Source organism: Citrus clementina, unplaced genomic scaffold (genome assembly GCF_000493195.1).
Source record: "Citrus clementina cultivar Clemenules unplaced genomic scaffold, Citrus_clementina_v1.0 scaffold_8, whole genome shotgun sequence".
Taxonomy (NCBI): Eukaryota; Viridiplantae; Streptophyta; class Magnoliopsida; order Sapindales; family Rutaceae; genus Citrus; species Citrus x clementina.
The window spans coordinates 2,210,323-2,227,624 of NW_006262022.1; the positions used below are offsets into that span (position 1 = coordinate 2,210,323).

Here is a 17,302-nt window from a genome sequence, read left to right on the forward strand (position 1 = left end):
AATTAATATTTAAATTGAGTCACTAAATATTTATAATAACTTTCTTCTGAGAATCTAAAAGGCCAAATTATTTTCTGATACAAAAATTGATATGGAAAAAGGTGGAGACTCCCTAGTAAGTTCTGCCCTTTATACAAATATTAATTTAATTCCAGATTGGAATTCCAACTGTGTTTACTTTGTAAAAGTTGGATATTTTATCCTATGTATCTTTGTATTAACTGATCCTTTCAAAAAAAAAAAAAAAAAAAGTATCAACTGATCATTAAATTTAAAGACCAAAGCACGGAAACGTGCGTCTCTGTCTGCCCATACCTTAGGAAAATTCAATATCCACGCGTGTAAATCGCGCGTACACAACAAACCCTCATGCAAGCAGCTGATATTTTTCTCTCAAGAGCCAATTCAAAGTATATTGTATAAACAATTTGTTTCAGCTTTGACGGTTCCCCACTCTCTAAAGATAAGTGTCGTAACTTGTAATGCCTTTGAAATTCAACTTTGCAATAATTGAATCAGATTCCCTTTATGATGATGAGTTCGTTAGCGTAAAGATCCGTTTTTGTTGTACAAAATCAAACTCAAGCAGGACCCTTTTGAGTGATTCTTCAAAAACAGGTAGTTTCTTGAATCAAATTCCTAGTTTTTCAAGTGTTTTCTTTGTGGGTGTGAAGAAAATAGTCGAATAGGCAATCAAAATCTGATTTTTAGGACAGCCCAGTTGACTTAAATCATTTTAAACTGCTTCAGTTTTGGTGAAGTTTCAATCTTTCTCTTGATTCTCCCAGTGGATGGGAGAAGAGGGAATGACAAGTGATGTGCAACAGAAAGCAGCAAAAACAAGTCCAAAGCTAACTGTATTGCCTCTTATTGCTTTGATATTTTATGAGGTATCTGGGGGTCCTTTTGGTGTTGAGGATTCAGTAAAAGCAGGCGGTGGCCCTCTTTTATCCTTGCTTGGTTTCTTGATTTTCCCTTTAATTTGGAGCATACCAGAAGCTCTAATCACAGCTGAGCTTGCCACAAGTTTCCCTGAAAATGGAGGCTATGTTATTTGGATATCTTCAGCTTTTGGTCCCTTTTGGGGATTCCAAGAAGGATTTTGGAAATGGCTTAGTGGAGTTTTGGACAATGCCCTTTACCCAGTTTTGTTCTTGGATTACTTGAAGCATTCGTTGCCTATCTTTAACCTATTAATTGCTAGAATTCCAGCTCTTTTAGGCATTACAGGTGCATTAACATATTTGAACTATAGAGGTCTGCACATTGTTGGTTTTTCAGCCGTTTCCTTGCTAGTTTTTTCGCTTTGCCCATTTGTAGTGATGGGCATACTTTCAATCCCTCGCATAAAGCCTAGAAGATGGCTGGTTGTAGACTTTAAGAAGGTGGATTGGAGGGGATACTTCAATAGTATGTTTTGGAATTTGAACTATTGGGATAAGGCAAGTACTCTTGCAGGGGAAGTTGAAAATCCAAGTAAAACATTCCCAAAGGCGCTTCTTGGAGCTGTGGTTTTGGTGGTTTCTTCATATTTAATTCCACTTCTTGCAGGGACGGGGGGTTTGACGTCCCCGTCTAGTGAGTGGAGTGATGGATATTTTGCAGAAGTCGGCATGTTGATTGGTGGGTTTTGGCTCAAATGGTGGATTCAGGCAGCTTCTGCAATGTCTAATTTGGGACTGTTTGAAGCAGAAATGAGTGGTGATGCCTTTCAACTCCTCGGGATGAGCGAGATGGGAATGCTCCCTGCAATATTTGCTTCAAGGTAGTTATTAAAGCTTTCCTGGTTCTATTGCTTTCTTCCTTTATGGTTAAATGGCTTATTTTCCTGTTCTTAAATTAGACAATGGTTACATTTGGCAACCAATGAACATAATTAGTCAATTTTTTTCGATAGAATAATTAGTCGTATTTCAGTATCAAAAGAGAGTTTGATCTTCTGCTTAATTTGCAGACAAATGATGTTTTTCATGCTCTTTTAAGAACTGTCTTCAACAACTAGATTCTTTTTTTTTTTTTCATTTCAGATGTTTGTATAATGGTCTATTGGTGACTCTCAGAATTAAGTTTGAGTAGAATTCTTCTTTCATAGAATTTCCTCGAAAGTGGGAACTGAATCATTTACACTGAATTGGCAGTAAATTTTGTTTCAATGAGAAGGTTCATTGTCTTGAGAAGTAACATGACTGTTGCCTTTGAATGCTTTATGTAGATCAAAGTATGGGACCCCCACTTTGAGCATTCTGTGTTCTGCTACTGGAGTAATTTTTCTGTCATGGATGAGTTTTCAAGAAATTCTGGAATTTCTTAATTTCTTGTACGCAATTGGAATGCTTCTTGAGTTTGCCGCTTTTATAAAATTAAGAATAAAGAAGCCAGATCTTCACAGACCTTATAAAGTTCCTTTGCAAACATTTGGGGTAACAATGCTTTGCCTCCTGCCTGCAGTTTTGCTTGTTCTTGTTATGTGCCTCGCTTCTCTAAGGACATTCATAGTAAGTGGTGGTGTTATTATTGTGGGGTTCTTATTATATCCTGTTCTAGTTCATGCAAAGGATAGGAAATGGACACAATTCGATATAGAACAACCCACATCGCCTTCTGATACCCGTCAAGAAAGCCATTCAGCTGTGTCAGAAATGTACCCAGGAGTAGATGAGGCTTCGGTCAGCCTTCTTTCAGACCTGTCATCTACCACCCAACCAGACCAGGAAGCCTGTGTATCTGAGAATGAAGAACTCTTGAAAACAGAGTAGATTGTCATTGTTTATACTTCTTTTAATTTATTAATAATCATATGATTATACTGAAGCCTTCACCGTGATGTAGTGAACATAATTTAATTTGAACTTGGTCTGCACAGGATCACAAATCTAAAGAAATATACATTAGTGCTTTGCTTGTGTTCTACCATTCTATACTTCGATATTTCTGTGTTAAGTGTTGGTAGGCTTACAATAGTTGGTTATCTAAACTTCATCCCCAAAGTTTATATGTTTGTTTCATTGCATTCTATATGTGGAGGCTAACCAAATTGAATTTGTTATAACTATATGAGTTCAAATGGCATATACGAATTACATCTTCATTACTACATCTTGTGTAATAAATTCGAATCGTCTCCACTATTTTCTGTTTAGTAGTTGCGATTACATTGTGGCTTTGCTTATCTTGCAAAATTATATGGATGCAAAAATTTGATTTGATTGTAAATTGGGGGGTGGGGGGGCGCGGGGAGAGTTGGTTGACCTAATCTTAGTCATTCATAGTTATTACACAAGAAAAAAAGAATGAAAAAAGAAAAGGAAAAAGTTAAAGAGAGGATCCTAATCCAAATTATATATATCGCAAAACATTTTACTCACTCTCCCAATCAACCCTGCTTCTTCTTTAGAACACGTAAATGGCACCATTTTTTTTCCTGCTCCTCTTCTTTGCTATTGTTTCTGCAGCCACCCCACCAACAGCTCATAATTTTTCTCCCTTCTTTATTATCTCCCAAGATGGCCATGTACACCGGTTAGTGGGGGAAGAAATAATTCCTGCATCTCTTGATCCAACAACCCATGTCGATTCCAAAGACATCATATATTCATCAGAACATAACCTCTCTGCAAGGATTTACTTCCCAAACAACACAAACAGAAACCAAAAACTTCCCCTAGTAGTTTATTTCCATGGTGGAGCCTTTATCTTCGAAAACGCCTTCTCCCTCACCTACCATGCTTACATGAACACTTTAGTCTCCCATGCAAAAATTATTGCAGTCTCGGTTGATTACCGAAGGGCGCCGGAGGATCCTGTCCCTGCAGCACATGAAGATTCATGGACGGCGCTCAAATGGGTTGCTTCCCATGCAAATGGGAGAGGCCCTGAAGAATGGCTAAAGACTTATGCTGATTTTCAGAAAGTGATTTTGTCAGGAGACAGTGCTGGTGGTAACATAGCACATCACATGGGCATAAGACAAGGCCAAGAGAAACTTGAAGGGATAAATATTGATGGTATTTGCTTACTGTTTCCATACTTCTGGGGCTCAGCACCTATTCCTGGGGAGCCATATGTTCCAGAATATTGGACAACAATAATAGATGAGCTATGGCGAATTGCTCGTCCGGACACAAGCGGGTTGGATGATCCAATCATTAATCCGGTGGCTGATCCAAAACTATCAAGCCTGGGGTGCAATAGGTTGCTGGTTTTTGTTGCTCAACTGGATCTGCTAAGAGGCAGAGGATTGTACTACGTGACCAAGTTGAAGGAGAGTGGGTGGAAAGGTGACGCAAAGGTTTCAGAGATTATGGGGGAGACTCATGTGTTTCATTTACTTAACCCCAGTAGTCTTCATGCCATTAGAATGCTCAAAACAACTGTTGATTTCATCCATGGGAAGGATTATCCATAGGAAGGGTTGTTATTAAGGCATATATATCAGTATACATATACATATAGGGTTGCTCTCCGTTACTGTTTATAACCAGGGAAGGAGATTAACCTCATATTTAGTCAAAAAGAGTTTATGTAATTTTTCCACAAGTTTCTACTCCGTAGCTTTCCCATCCGGTCAGCCGGATTATGCTTATGATCCGAACTTTCGATTTCAACCGCTAGATGCAATTAAAAGGCTGAGACGCTTAAGAAACGTATAGCTGACATATGATAATTGAATTTCTCTCTTATTACCAATATGTGATGTAATTTTATTACATAGACGTATAGATGACATGGTAAGATTTGTATATCCACCTAAAACTTCCTAAGTACTACCGAAATAATATTCAAAGAGTTATTAAATGTAGGCTACGACTCTACGCGTGGAATTATGGATGCATGTGCTGGACTTATATGATCTAATGTTTAAGGTTAAATCGATTTAATTAGTAGAATTTGTACTTGACAATAAATGACATGTCCTAAAAGATTGGTAGACATCATTAACTAATTACCACGTGACCCTAGTAGATCGAGTAATGCCATATTTTTTTGTCTCATTAATTAGGATACAATTTTTATATCCCAATTATGTATGAACTATGTAAAGCCTATCGTTATTGCTTGATAAAATATATTTAAACCGATCTAGATTCTAATGTGCGTGCCAACTCCAAATTAGTAAAATCTAAAGCAAGACCAATAAGCATCAATTGTCTCACCATCAATAGTATTTTGGCCCCAAAAATAGGGAAACAAAAAGCTAATTCAAACAATATTAACCCCTTCCAAGTTTTTCTACGGCACAATGCATGCAAGTGATGTGCTATATATATGAGCACCGGATCTATCTCCTACTAAAAACTACACTTCGTGAAAATCAGCACGAGTGTTTAACAAATGTGTTCAGGGCCATGATGGAACATATTGTTATTGCATTTAGCTTCGGATTAATCTACCAATTTATTTCAATTCATGATATCATGCACGATCGGGTAATTGTAATACAGCAGTGCAAATTTCTAACTTTCTATATACTGAAGTGAAGAATGCATTATGCGTAATAAATTTCTATTTTCTCTCTGCAATTATGAGTGACATAATCAATGCTCAAATAAGTTACGTATATGTGCTTCATTGTATTGTTTTCATGATATAGTTCTTGAGACATAGGGACTGAACGGTTTAATTTAATTTACTATGTATTGAAATTTGTTGAAATTTAATTTTCTACATTGTTTGTAAATTAAAAGTTGCTGTTCAATGCTTACTATAAATAGAGGCTAAAAAATGTGAATTTAAAGGCTTCATTCAGCCTTCCATATACTTTTAGTAGAGTTCGTTGATGAGATCAAATTAGGGTTTCAAATTCAATTCCTTCTCTTGCTATGTTATATTATATAATACACAAGCCCACTTCTCCTTTAGAACAAAGGAACAAAAATTATGGCACCATTAAAATTATTTCTTGTGCTCTTCTTCTTTGCTAGGGTTTTCCGCCGGGCAGCAGCCAGCAGACCAAATAGTCTTTGACAACTCTCCCTTCTTTGTTTTATACAAAAATGGCCAAATTGAAAGGCTAATGCTTGAAGATTTTGTACCTCCATCAATTGATCCAATTACAAATGTTGATTCCAAAGACATTGTATGCTCACCTCAGCTTAATCTCTCTGCTAGGGTTTACATTCCGAAAAACAACGCAAACATAGACAACAGCAAGAAACTTCCACTTTTAGTTTATTTCCAGGGTGGTGGCTTCATCTTCTCAACCGCTTTCTCCCATGGTTACCATAACCACCTCAACTCCTTGGCCTCCAAAAGCTAAGGTTATTGCAATCTCAGTTGAGTTCCGAAGAGCGCCAGAGGATCCCGTCCCAGCTGCTCATGAAGATTCTTGGACAGCATGCACTCAAATGGATTGCTTCCCATGCAAATGGGAAAAGGCAATGAATATTGGCTGAACAGTTATGTTGATTTTGACAAAGTGTTTTTGATGGGAGACAGCGCTCGGCCGAACACAAGTGGCACCGATGATCCGTTGATTAATCCGGTGGTTGAGTACTCAAAGCTACGGAGTCTGGGGTGTAATAGGTTGATGGTTGTTCTTCCCGCAATAATAGGTTGATGGTTGTTCTTCCCGCAAAGGATATACTGAAGCATAGAGGAAGGTACTACGCTGAGAAGTTGGAGGAGAGCGGGTGGAAAGGTGAAGCTGAGGTTTATGAGATTAAAGGAGTGGATCATGGGTTTTATTTAGCGAATGCCACTACTAAAAGTGCCGTGGAAGTGCTCAAAAGAACAGTTTCTTTCATTGTCATTCACTAGTGGGGGTTAATTAGCTAGTTAGGGTTTGTAATAAGCCAAAGAAACATCTTGGGTGAAATGTCATCAAAGCATATTGTGTAGACAAATATAATTTTAGTTATCATTGTTTCAATATGATTGCTAAAAAGTATATATATTCATTTTCTACCTCATCCATCTAATTTGCGGAAGAGCTACATTTGTATATTACTTATGCCCCACCTTAACTCTGAGTTGTGTTGTTTACATACAGGGCATTTTTATTTTTTTTAATCTCATATGAATATATGATTTGATTTGATTTTTTTTATAATATCTTATCCAATAAACTCTAATTACATTCTTATATTTTTCTTAATATACTATCAATGAATCCAAATGCTATACTACATATCAGAAAGATGTAATTTTTATGCCTCAAAATTTTGATTGAAAAGATAATAGAAATAAGAATTTTTTTTTTATGACATCCTCATCACTCACATTCTTGTTATTTTTTCAGCTCTTTTTTTTTTTATCGTATTTTATATACACTTTTATTCATCCGTATGATTTTCTCATCACGTTCTCATTACTTTCTCATCGAATCTACAACAGAGTTATAATCTTTAACAAATGCTAACCAAGAAATATAATCTAAATAAAGCTATATTTGCTAATCAAGCTAGTTTAGTGGAGTATATATAATTGCTATAGGACATCACAATAATTAGTGCGAGTAGGGGAAAAATGAAAACTGTAAGGGAGAATGAGAGTAAATCTATTATTATAATGATCAGTAATGATTGATTGATTTTTTTTATTTTATTTAGTAGTCGAAACTAAGGAGTCAAGGACACGAATCAAGGAAAAGTACGTGACGAATAATTTTCAAACTATTGGGGTCTAATGGATATTATGAAAGAGTAAAGAGGGTTCTTCGAAACTAACCTCTTCATGAAAATTAAAAGGGAAAAATAAATAAATAAATAAATAACGCACGTGTGTTTGTTTGTAAGAATGTAATGTCCCGAAGAGAAGTGTTATAGATAATCTCTGTTTCGTCTGTCTCCGTTAAGCACAAAATTACGTAAAACAACAGACACAGATTCGATCACCAACCCAAACACTCCAAAAAAAAATAAAAAATCATAAGAATAATAAAAATAAAATAACAAACCCCCCCCCCCCCCAGCACAAAAAAAAAAAGAAAAAAAGAAAAATCAGAAAAGTCGTAGCAAAATTCATAATCGGCCACGACCCACTTCGGTACGTACCTATTACTCGATCTTTGTTGATTCTTGAATCGCTTTCTAGGTTACGCTTCTCATAGAAATATCTCAAAAGGGTTTCAATCAGTTTGAAAATGGTGCCTTCAGCTTCTCGAATTTGTAAACTTTCTGTTTTGGGTACTTTCTCTAATTGTGTTTTTTGGGGTTTTGTTTGATTTTACCCTAAGTATGCTAAAGAATGTGTGAATTTGGTGTTTCTATTGATAATTTATTTTTCGATGTGCAGATGTTCTTGTTGATTTGGGACTAGGGTTTTAGGTTTTGAATAGAAGAGATGTATGTTAGGCTTTTAGCATAGGCAAACTCAAGATTTGATGGGTATTAGGTATTTGTAAATTTTCAGTTTGCTGTTTGTACAAAATGGTGCCAAATTCAAGCTTTGCTCGTATCGACACTTTAGAACTAAAAGCTCTGATTTTAAAGAAGATTGGGCATCAAAGAGGAGAAAAATACTTTGAACATCTTGGTAGATTGTTTAGTTCGAAGATTAGTAAGACTGAATTTGATAAATTTTGCATTAGGACTATTGGCAGGGAAAATCTCCCACTTCATAACAAGTTTATTAGGGCTATTATCAAGAATGCATGTATAGCGAAAGTTCCTCCGCCGAGGGGGATTAAGAAAGTAGGGAGTAGCCTTGGTGTTAAAACAGTAAATGGGTACCAGAGAGGTAGTCTTCAATCACTTTATGGGGATGCATTTCCTCCATCACCTCGGAAGGGTAGGTCGCTCGTTAATCGGGACCGAAAGTTTAGGGACCGCCCTAGTCCACTGGGGCCTCTTGGTAAGCCTCAAAGTGTTAGTACCTGCGGGGAATCAGTTTCCAAGGCACAAGAGCTGCAAAGTCCAACTGAATTGTTTTCACTTGGTAGTAGACCTCCTGTTGAAGTTGCATCCGTGGAAGATGGAGAGGAGGTGGAGCAGGTAGCAGCAAGCCCAAGTGTTCAAAGCAGAAGTCCGGTTACTGCTCCTCTCGGCATTTCCATTAATTCTGGCGGAGGTCGTAAATCTCTTTCTAGTGCATCTATATTTAGTGACAACCGTCCATTGACGTGTCAGAGCTGTGGCGAGTTACCTGATACTAGATCATTAAGAGTTCGTTTGGAGCAAAAGTTGAGGATGGAGGGTATTAGTGTCCCGATGGACTGTGTTAATTTGTTGAATAATGGGCTGGATGCATATTTGAAAAGGTTGCTTGAGCCTTGCATGAGTTTGGCTCAATCAAGGTATCAAAATGAACGATCAAAACAAGTAGTTGGTCAGCTCATACCTGGTTTGCATGGGATGAGATGCATGAGAAGATCAGAAAAATCCATTGATGCATCTATGTCTGATTTTTGCACCGCAATGGAGTTGCAACCGAAACTACTTGGAGAAGATTGGCCAATACAGCTTGAGAAAATATGCTTGCGTTCTTTTGAAGATGAAGGGAACCTTTCCTAAGAACAGCTTGGAAATTGATGAGATTATTTTGACATTTGTTTGATGGCTCAGCTCTCTGAATCAGTTATTTACCCTCAATTTTGTGCTCCACTCTCTTGCAGTTTTGCAAGCATTGTCAATGTTAGTAAGTTGCCAATGCGTCAGAATTTCAGATCTGGTTGACAAAGTATCATTTAAAGTTCAGAATTGATGATTGTTGAGAAGGGGAATTGTTTATATAGTTTAAGTTGTAAAATCTAGATACATTTAGAAACCTTGGTATTCTGCTGGTTGAAGCATTCTCCAATAAGAGAATATGATTTTGTAATTTTCCCCTATTGTACTGACATAAGAATGAATGAAAGCATTTTTTTCATATGACTGCTCCGAGTTACAGAATTCAATTAGTCTCTACCATCTTCTGAACTTGATCTTGATCCACTCTCTCTTATTGACTACTTGACTTCGTTTGACAATTTGTTTCTTGTTATGATAAATATCTGCTAACTCAATTCAAGATAATCGAGTTATGAAAACATATGCCAACTCACTTCAAGATAATTTGAATTACGAATGCCATTAAGTGGGGCGACTTGATTTCTGACAATACCTTAAGTATATGCTTGCTGAGTAGATGGTTGAAGGTATATGCGATGCTTTCACTGACATTTTTTCCTCTATAACAAGTCCAGGGGATAAATCTGTTCTACCAATCAACTTCAGTTTTTCGCACAATGATTGTGCTTGAGATTCCTGACGTTCTTCAGAGGCGGGTGAGTTTTGTTCTATTTGCTGTACTAGCAGTAATCAATTGATAACTATACTTTTTATCCTTGGAAAAGAAATGAGTCATACTTTCTGGTTGCAGTTGATATATGCCTTAACATGGGAACCATGCGTATTGGTGAGGCCTTCATATATTATTTCATCAAAAATCAGACGGTTGGTTTCAGAGGATTGCAGATTACGAGTTGAAAGTGAAGGTGCACGGCATCAAAGTTTAGCTGGGGCACGAATTCTGATCAGATGATCTGTAACTGGAAGACACACAAATAGTATTCCAATTTAAAGACTCCAGATCTTTGTAAAAATTGCATCAAGTTAAACTTGTCGTTCAGTCTATATGACTTTTATTAGAAGTCCATTGTTTTTATTTTGTCAGTTTTATCAACTGGAGAAAATTTCAGTGTGATCAAGAGCAGTTTTTTACTGTGGAAATTGCCCACTAAAATAACGTCATCAACCCACTACTTTACAACCTCTGATATGTTGTCCAATTGCATTATCTAGTAAATAATACCACTAAGAGAAAAGAACAAAATATTAATGGGCGCTGCTTGGTCTACATGAGCAATGGATCAAGTTCATAGCAGTTCTGCGTCAACCATCAGCTGAGAGTATCTAAGGTAGATCTTGGGCTTGAACGTGAGATGGATAGAGGGAACACTGAACCAATCAGCTTGCAGTTGTGACAGCTTTTTCTAGACTCGCCGTATACGTCAGATAGATAGTCCATAGATATGAAAATGAATTGCTCACCAATGGCTGTCAAAGGAACACCAATAAAAAAAAGGTGTTTGTTAGTGAAATCCAGTTTCGCCCTATCATAAGAACAGGCAACAGCTTGACCTCAGCTCAAGAAAATAACAAAGTACAGAAGAACATGTGTGAGAGAAGGCAAGGAAGGACCTCATCACATACCTGCAAATGGACAGGGATGAATCTGAATGTGATAAAATCACATACAGGCCAGTACATGACACCCTTGAACATGGTAGGGAGCAAGTCTCGTTTTAATCGAGCAACAATCTCTTCTCCACTTTCACCTGAGGAAAACAATTGCACCCAATGGCTTACATATACACTAATTCAAAGTAGCATACACAGCAGCTGCAATATTGCTTGGTAAACAACTTGGCTGTCATCATTCAAAGATATGTTAATGTCTCAATAGGCCAGTAGAGAAGCATTAACTTCAAGAAAACATGCCAAATGCAATAAAAACTTGTGAAGGATAGAGAATATGACTGATCACTTGCTTCAGTCTTGCATGAAATGATGCCCAAAAACACTGGTTCAAGTTTCAACCTTTTTCTAATTAGTTTATAAATTTGTCATTCAGATAGACAAGAGGGATTTATTAAGCTCTTCAACTGAATGTAAGAAGTTGAAGCAATCACACGGACAATGATTAAGAATACTGAAGCTAAGTCACAAATTTTCCTACTAAATTTCACCTATTTTCCAACAGCTGCAGTTATGGACCGATTATGGCCTGAACAAGTAAGTATTTTACATATATGTCTTTCATGGATTTCTGCTTAATCTACATACATGAATATAAACACTGACAAATTGCCACGATGGGCGCCATCATAGACCTTGTGATGTATAACTAAACGCAAGGCACAACTACACCAATACCATGTGGTTGGATATTAAGCATATATCCAGAGCTTAGTGCCATGTCATGATGTCACTAAGTTCACAATAACTTCTGAACCATTAGATTAACACACTTTAAATGACCGATTCACATTTTAAGCGTTGTGTCCCCTAAAAGAATAAATATTGACATGTACAAGGACAAACTTTAGATTGCACCAATGTGAAGTTCTAAAATATGTGTAATAATTTGTCTATAGAAAAAGGTTGTTGATTCTGACCTCACTGTACGGGTAGTTCATAAAAAGACTTCAAATTTAAATGGAATAACAAAATTCAAAGCAGTTATTGCGCACAAAATTGTTCTAAAAAGTAGTAACACTAATCAAACAGTACAATAAGTTTACAAATAATAAAATCAGGGGAGGATCAAACCAAGTATACCACAAGCAACCATAAAATCCAATAGATATATTACAATTTATGTAACAAATTAAAAATCTTGTCTACCTTGTAAACTTGCATTCAGTGATAAGAACACAACAGTCATAATTGGTCCATAAATTGTCTGCCCCATTGCCATCTTCTTCAATGTAGCAACCAGATCTTGCTTCGGAAACAATTTTGACACAAAATTGAACCAAAAGTGCAATGTGGGACCTAAAATTAACATCCCATATCCACCCATCCGTAATGTCCTCACCAGATCATAAGATTCTGAAGATGCAATAGTCTGAAGAAGAATAAAAATATGCGTACCCACCAGGATATTAGAAATAAATCACTCCTTCAAGAAATTAACATGATGCATATAGACATGGACACATATGCACATAAGTAAAAATTGCAGTATATAGCATTATGCCTACTCTTTTTATGTAGCAGTAAATGTATATTTGTAAATTACAGCTATAGTGAAGATAACAGTAATACTGCATATAAGTCTTTACAAGATGATAAGCAGAAAATAGTCTGAATGAGTAGAAACCTAGTTGAGTGGAATGAGGAAAAAAGATAATGACAGCAGCAGCGTAACAAATTCAGGGCACGACTTCGTTGAGGGAAAGGGAGGAAAAGAACACTGGAAAAATTGAGGATAAAAGTGCAGGTTGAGTGTATAATCTCTATTCTCCAGAAATTGCATATGTAGCAACCGAAGTAGAGAAAATTGACTTTATTTCAATGCGTTTTCTACTCTCTTAAAGCAAAATCAGGGCATTCTTCACTGTGTGATGACATTTACGCCATCAAAGTTCATGCTTATAGTTCATGATTGATTTAAACTCACCCCAGGAATATAAACCAAGGGTCAAATTTGATAAATTATACAATCATACTCGCAACTGATCTCTTCTTATCCCTTGATAACAACAAAAGCACAGCAGTGAGCACAAAAACAATTCAATTCTTCTACAATATTTTGTTTCGACAAAGAAGCACATACATATCTACCCATCAATTTCAACTTGCATCCATATGTTATGTTAACCACCATAGACATACCCACTGTCCAGAAGAAACCTAAACGCCACCAAGAAACACAGCCAGCATTTTCATTATTCATTAATATAAATATTAAACAATTCCTTAGGCGTCAAAATTAAGCCAAAACGGAAACTTTCAACCGCCAACCAACAATTTTCTGTTGGGTAGCTGAAGAGGGGGGGGGGGGGGGGGGTTGGGTTTCAAACTTCAGCTGTCAAAAAGCTCAAAACTTTATTTAAAAGTTAGCCCATTTTCTTTAGTCCATTTTCTTCCTTCTTTCCACCGTTTCACAGAAACCAAACAGAGTCCAAAAACACAAACTTTATACCACAATCAAACAAAAAAAAAAATGCTAAAAGGTTTACCTGCGATGACAAATCAGCAGCAATATAAATAAGAGAGCAGGTGGCACTCTTGGTAAGAACAGGCCGTGACTTCACCATTGCCAAATACCACCCAACAAAACCCACCTCCGAAAACGACGCCGTTCTGGCAGACGAAGCTGCATATGCAGAGGAAAACAGAGAGGAATAAGGAGAGACTTCATTGTATGCCCGCGTTGATTTCCTGAGAAAATCAGCCAACTTGAAGTATTCTCTCGACTGCGTCTGGTTTTTCAGAAGGTTCGAGTTGATACTGGCAACTGGATCGGTGAATACGTCAGTGATTTTCTTGTTGTTGACGCCTCCGTGGCTCTGCAAAAGCTGTGAAACGGTGCCGTTCCGCTTCAACACTCCTCTCATTTTATAATTTTCACTCTTTCTTTTCTTTCTCTGCTTTCCGGCGGCTTTCGTCTGCCGGTGGGTTTTGAGGGGTTTTAGGGGAAAATATTTAGACGAAACAGAATCGGAGACAGGGTGTTGTTTCGGTGGCGTACTTGGACTTATATATTTGCTTCCCCTTAAATAGGGATCATTGCTGTCAATTTTAATGCTACTTCCTCGAGTACCAGTCATATTATACTCGCTTCTACAACCTTTTTATTTTCCCTTCTGCATTTTTTTTTCGCATCACACAAATGCAACAAATTAAGCTCTGAAAAATTAAAATTTTAATAAAGTTTTTTTGAATAAATTTTAATAAACTTTGAAAATCAAAGTTTTAAGTTTTTTATTCCTTACTTTAATAATGGTCATCATCAAAGAAAAATGGTATTGTATGCATAATTTAATATTAAGATATTGTAACTTTTAAACCATAATTACGGTAAAAAAAATTATAATTCTAAAATAAAAATTAAAAGTATGTCAAAAAATATGAATTATAAATAATAATCTTGATCATAAACGAAAGATATTGTATATTTTTCATCATATAACTATAGTATTTACTCAAGTTAATTTTCAAGTCATAACAATTAAATTTAGTGTTGCAGTTTTTTAAGCTACAATTACTCAATTTTAATACAATAATAACCTTAGGGGGTGTTTATATTATTATTATTATTATTATTATTTACTTATTGATTTAATTAAGTCTTTAAGTTTTTTTTGCTTTAATTTAGTAAAATTTTTCAGTTATTAAACTATTAAACTAATTTTTGAAGTTTTTTTTTTTGCTTAATATATAAAAGTCTGAATGATATTATTAAAATATATTCTCTAAAATATTCCTATTTCCTTATTTATTTTCATCAATACCTAAATAGAACTTATTAATTAGCATTATCATTCTTCTTCATACTTTCTGGTAATATAGTAGTAGATTCTTATTATTTTTACTTTTTTTATATTCTTCAAATTAGCATTATTTATTTTTAATTTTTTAAGTATATTTTCATATAATACATCATGAAGTATAATAAAATTAACTAACGTGCTATAATTTAGAATATATAAAAGTTATATATTTATGTGTAATAATTTATGTTATGATAAAATACCATCTAATTTATGTTTTTTAATATTTTATGAGGACAAAAAAGTAAGTGCATTGAATTTCAATTTTACAAATTAAAAAAATAACTTAATGTTTATTATCTCATATTCAAATAAAAAATAAATATATTATTTAGATTTCGACTTTACTTAAAATTGAGACTAATTCATATAGCTGCTTTCACTACTTTGCTAGTGGTAAATGAAGAGAATAAAGAAATTTTCCAACGAAATTAATTTTGTAGTACGGAAATTATACGTGGCTAGCTGCATGCGGCGAGTATACCTTAATCTTTACTGCAGCGAATACACGTTACAATGTCAATGCCCAATATTCTGAAAAGTGCTAGCCTTCGGACGCCAAATTGAAGTTTGAATACTCTCCACTCGTTTGGGCATGAAGTCGATTTCTTGACACGTGTTCGTGTCTGCCATCCACTACGTGCCACGTTTCAATTTGACTTCTCGTTAAAAGTTCTTTTGCTCTAGATACCCTCTCAAATTATAGTAATTATGTATTTGGTGGGAGTTCAATAGTTTTATTTATTTACAACGGTGCCCCATAATTTAAGCCACGCTTTTCTTGTCTGTAGGCCGGTGCTTCTAGAATCTTCTGTCACATGATTCGCGAGACTGACAGACAATTTTTGTTTTGAATTTGTAACACTGAATAATCTTTATTAGTAATTAATTATAAAATAACAAATAATACACGTTTATAATTTCTTACAAGATTTTAATTAAATTGAATTGTGTCAATCAATTCAAACAAAGATTTTAGGTTTTTTTTTTTGGTTTAATCATTCGAATTTGAGAGTTTTACATTTTTTTTTCCAGATACCGGAAATTTTAGAAACAAAAATTAGGCATATTTGTACAAATTACCACCTGAAAAAACCAAATAAAACCAACTCAACCAATTCCAGTTAGGCACGAAGTTTAGTAAAGGACCTGTCATTATCAAATCTTAAAAGTTGGCTTCACAAGTTTCAAAAAGGAGGATGATTGTATCTTAAGATTGTGATAGCTGAAAGGTTCTGAAAAGAGAATCCCTCACCATATGCATTTTGCAAATGGCTAATTTTTAAAACCTCTATTGAGGTTTGGGTTTGTTGCAAATAGATGGTGAAAATTTATTTATTTATAAAAAATTTTTTACTATCAATTAATTTTAATATTGATCGTTAGTTAACTGTACAAAGATAATATTACCCTTAACAACAGTTTGTAGACGGAAATAACTAAAAAAAATTAAAATTATTGGCGCGAAAAGCACAAATTTTATTTTTTGACAATTTTATCCTTGTCAATTCTAAAGATTTACAATATCATAGGTAAAGATTATAACTATTTCATTTTCAAGTTTTTAATTTTATCTTTTTTATAGAAACTTTAAGAAAATATTAATAATTTAAAGAGAATTTTTTAATTTTATCTTTCTTGTAGGAACTTTAAGAAAATATCAATAATTTAAAGAAGGTAAAATAGTCAATAATTTTAATTTTTTTTAGTTATTTCCGTCTACAAATCATTATTAAGGGTAATATTGTCTTTGCACAGTCAACTAACGGTCAATATTAAAGTTAACTGACGGTAGGAGATTTTTTATAAATAAACAAATTATCGCCATCTACTTGCAATAAGCCCAAACCTCAAGGGAGGTTTTTAAAAATTACCCTTTTGCAAATTATTGGGTTATTAAAGTTTTGATGATTTTCCTTTCTTGGTTGTAATTGAACCAAATGCATATTAATCAATATTTTCAGACACCACTCGGCTGAGTAGCTAAAATCATTCCCTCACAATTATACAGATAGTGATTCGAACCTTTTTTATTGTCAGAATTTAATTCTCTTCCTTTAATTTGATTAAAAATATTTTTTTTATTTAAATATGAGTGAAATTAACACCCTTCAAATATTAAAAAAAATTAAAATCTAAACAATGTTATATAAAATTTAGAATCTAACTATGGTGCAACTACAGTATGGTTTTGAAGTTACACTATAATTTTATCCTAAAATTTAATGTAAATTAATCTCAATAATTGTCTAACTGTAAATATAAGTTGTAGTCATATGTAATATTAATTATAATATGAACAGATCTCAGGTGATTCGGAGGAAA

At 34.8% G+C, this 17,302-nt stretch overlaps 4 protein-coding genes and 1 pseudogene across 6 annotated transcripts; 4 read left to right on the forward strand and 1 right to left on the reverse strand.

Moving 5' to 3' along the window:
* The first annotated feature begins 265 nt into the window (after positions 1-265).
* Positions 266-2,979, forward strand: LOC18035502 (probable polyamine transporter At3g19553). Its single transcript, XM_024179676.1, has 3 exons — positions 266-618; positions 751-1,765; positions 2,213-2,979. The coding sequence occupies exons 2-3, from the start codon at positions 792-794 to the stop codon at positions 2,754-2,756; spliced, it is 1,518 nt and encodes a 505-aa protein (XP_024035444.1). The 5' UTR covers positions 266-618; positions 751-791; the 3' UTR covers positions 2,757-2,979.
* Positions 2,980-3,394: 415 nt separating this feature from the next.
* On the forward strand, positions 3,395-4,405 carry LOC112096136 (probable carboxylesterase 5). The gene has a single exon (XM_024179060.1). It carries the CDS (start codon positions 3,404-3,406, stop codon positions 4,403-4,405), a length of 1,002 nt encoding a protein of 333 aa, XP_024034828.1. The 5' UTR covers positions 3,395-3,403.
* A 1,082-nt stretch (positions 4,406-5,487) lies between these two features.
* On the forward strand, positions 5,488-6,756 carry LOC112096137 (annotated as a pseudogene).
* A 1,136-nt stretch (positions 6,757-7,892) lies between these two features.
* On the forward strand, positions 7,893-10,537 carry LOC18034754. Of its 3 annotated transcripts, XR_002904218.1 has the most exons (3): positions 7,893-7,983; positions 8,233-10,201; positions 10,297-10,537. XR_002904218.1 is itself a non-coding variant. In XM_024178782.1 (2 exons), the coding sequence occupies exon 2, from the start codon at positions 8,367-8,369 to the stop codon at positions 9,447-9,449; it is 1,083 nt and encodes a 360-aa protein (XP_024034550.1). In that variant the 5' UTR covers positions 7,893-7,983; positions 8,233-8,366; the 3' UTR covers positions 9,450-10,537. The 3 variants fall into 3 exon arrangements, 2 of the variants coding, with proteins under 2 accessions (XP_024034550.1, XP_024034551.1); XM_024178782.1 differs by having other exon boundaries at positions 8,233-10,537; XM_024178783.1 differs by lacking the exon at positions 7,893-7,983 and adding an exon at positions 7,990-8,123 and having other exon boundaries at positions 8,233-10,537.
* Positions 10,538-10,615: 78 nt separating this feature from the next.
* Positions 10,616-14,185, reverse strand: LOC18035680 (protein SYM1). Its single transcript, XM_006422791.2, has 4 exons — positions 13,664-14,185; positions 12,324-12,546; positions 11,130-11,254; positions 10,616-10,973 (listed from the first exon to the last, which is right to left on the reverse strand). Exons 1-4 carry the CDS (start codon positions 14,039-14,041, stop codon positions 10,884-10,886), a joined length of 816 nt encoding a protein of 271 aa, XP_006422854.2. The 5' UTR covers positions 14,042-14,185; the 3' UTR covers positions 10,616-10,883.
* Positions 14,186-17,302: the final 3,117 nt, after the last annotated feature.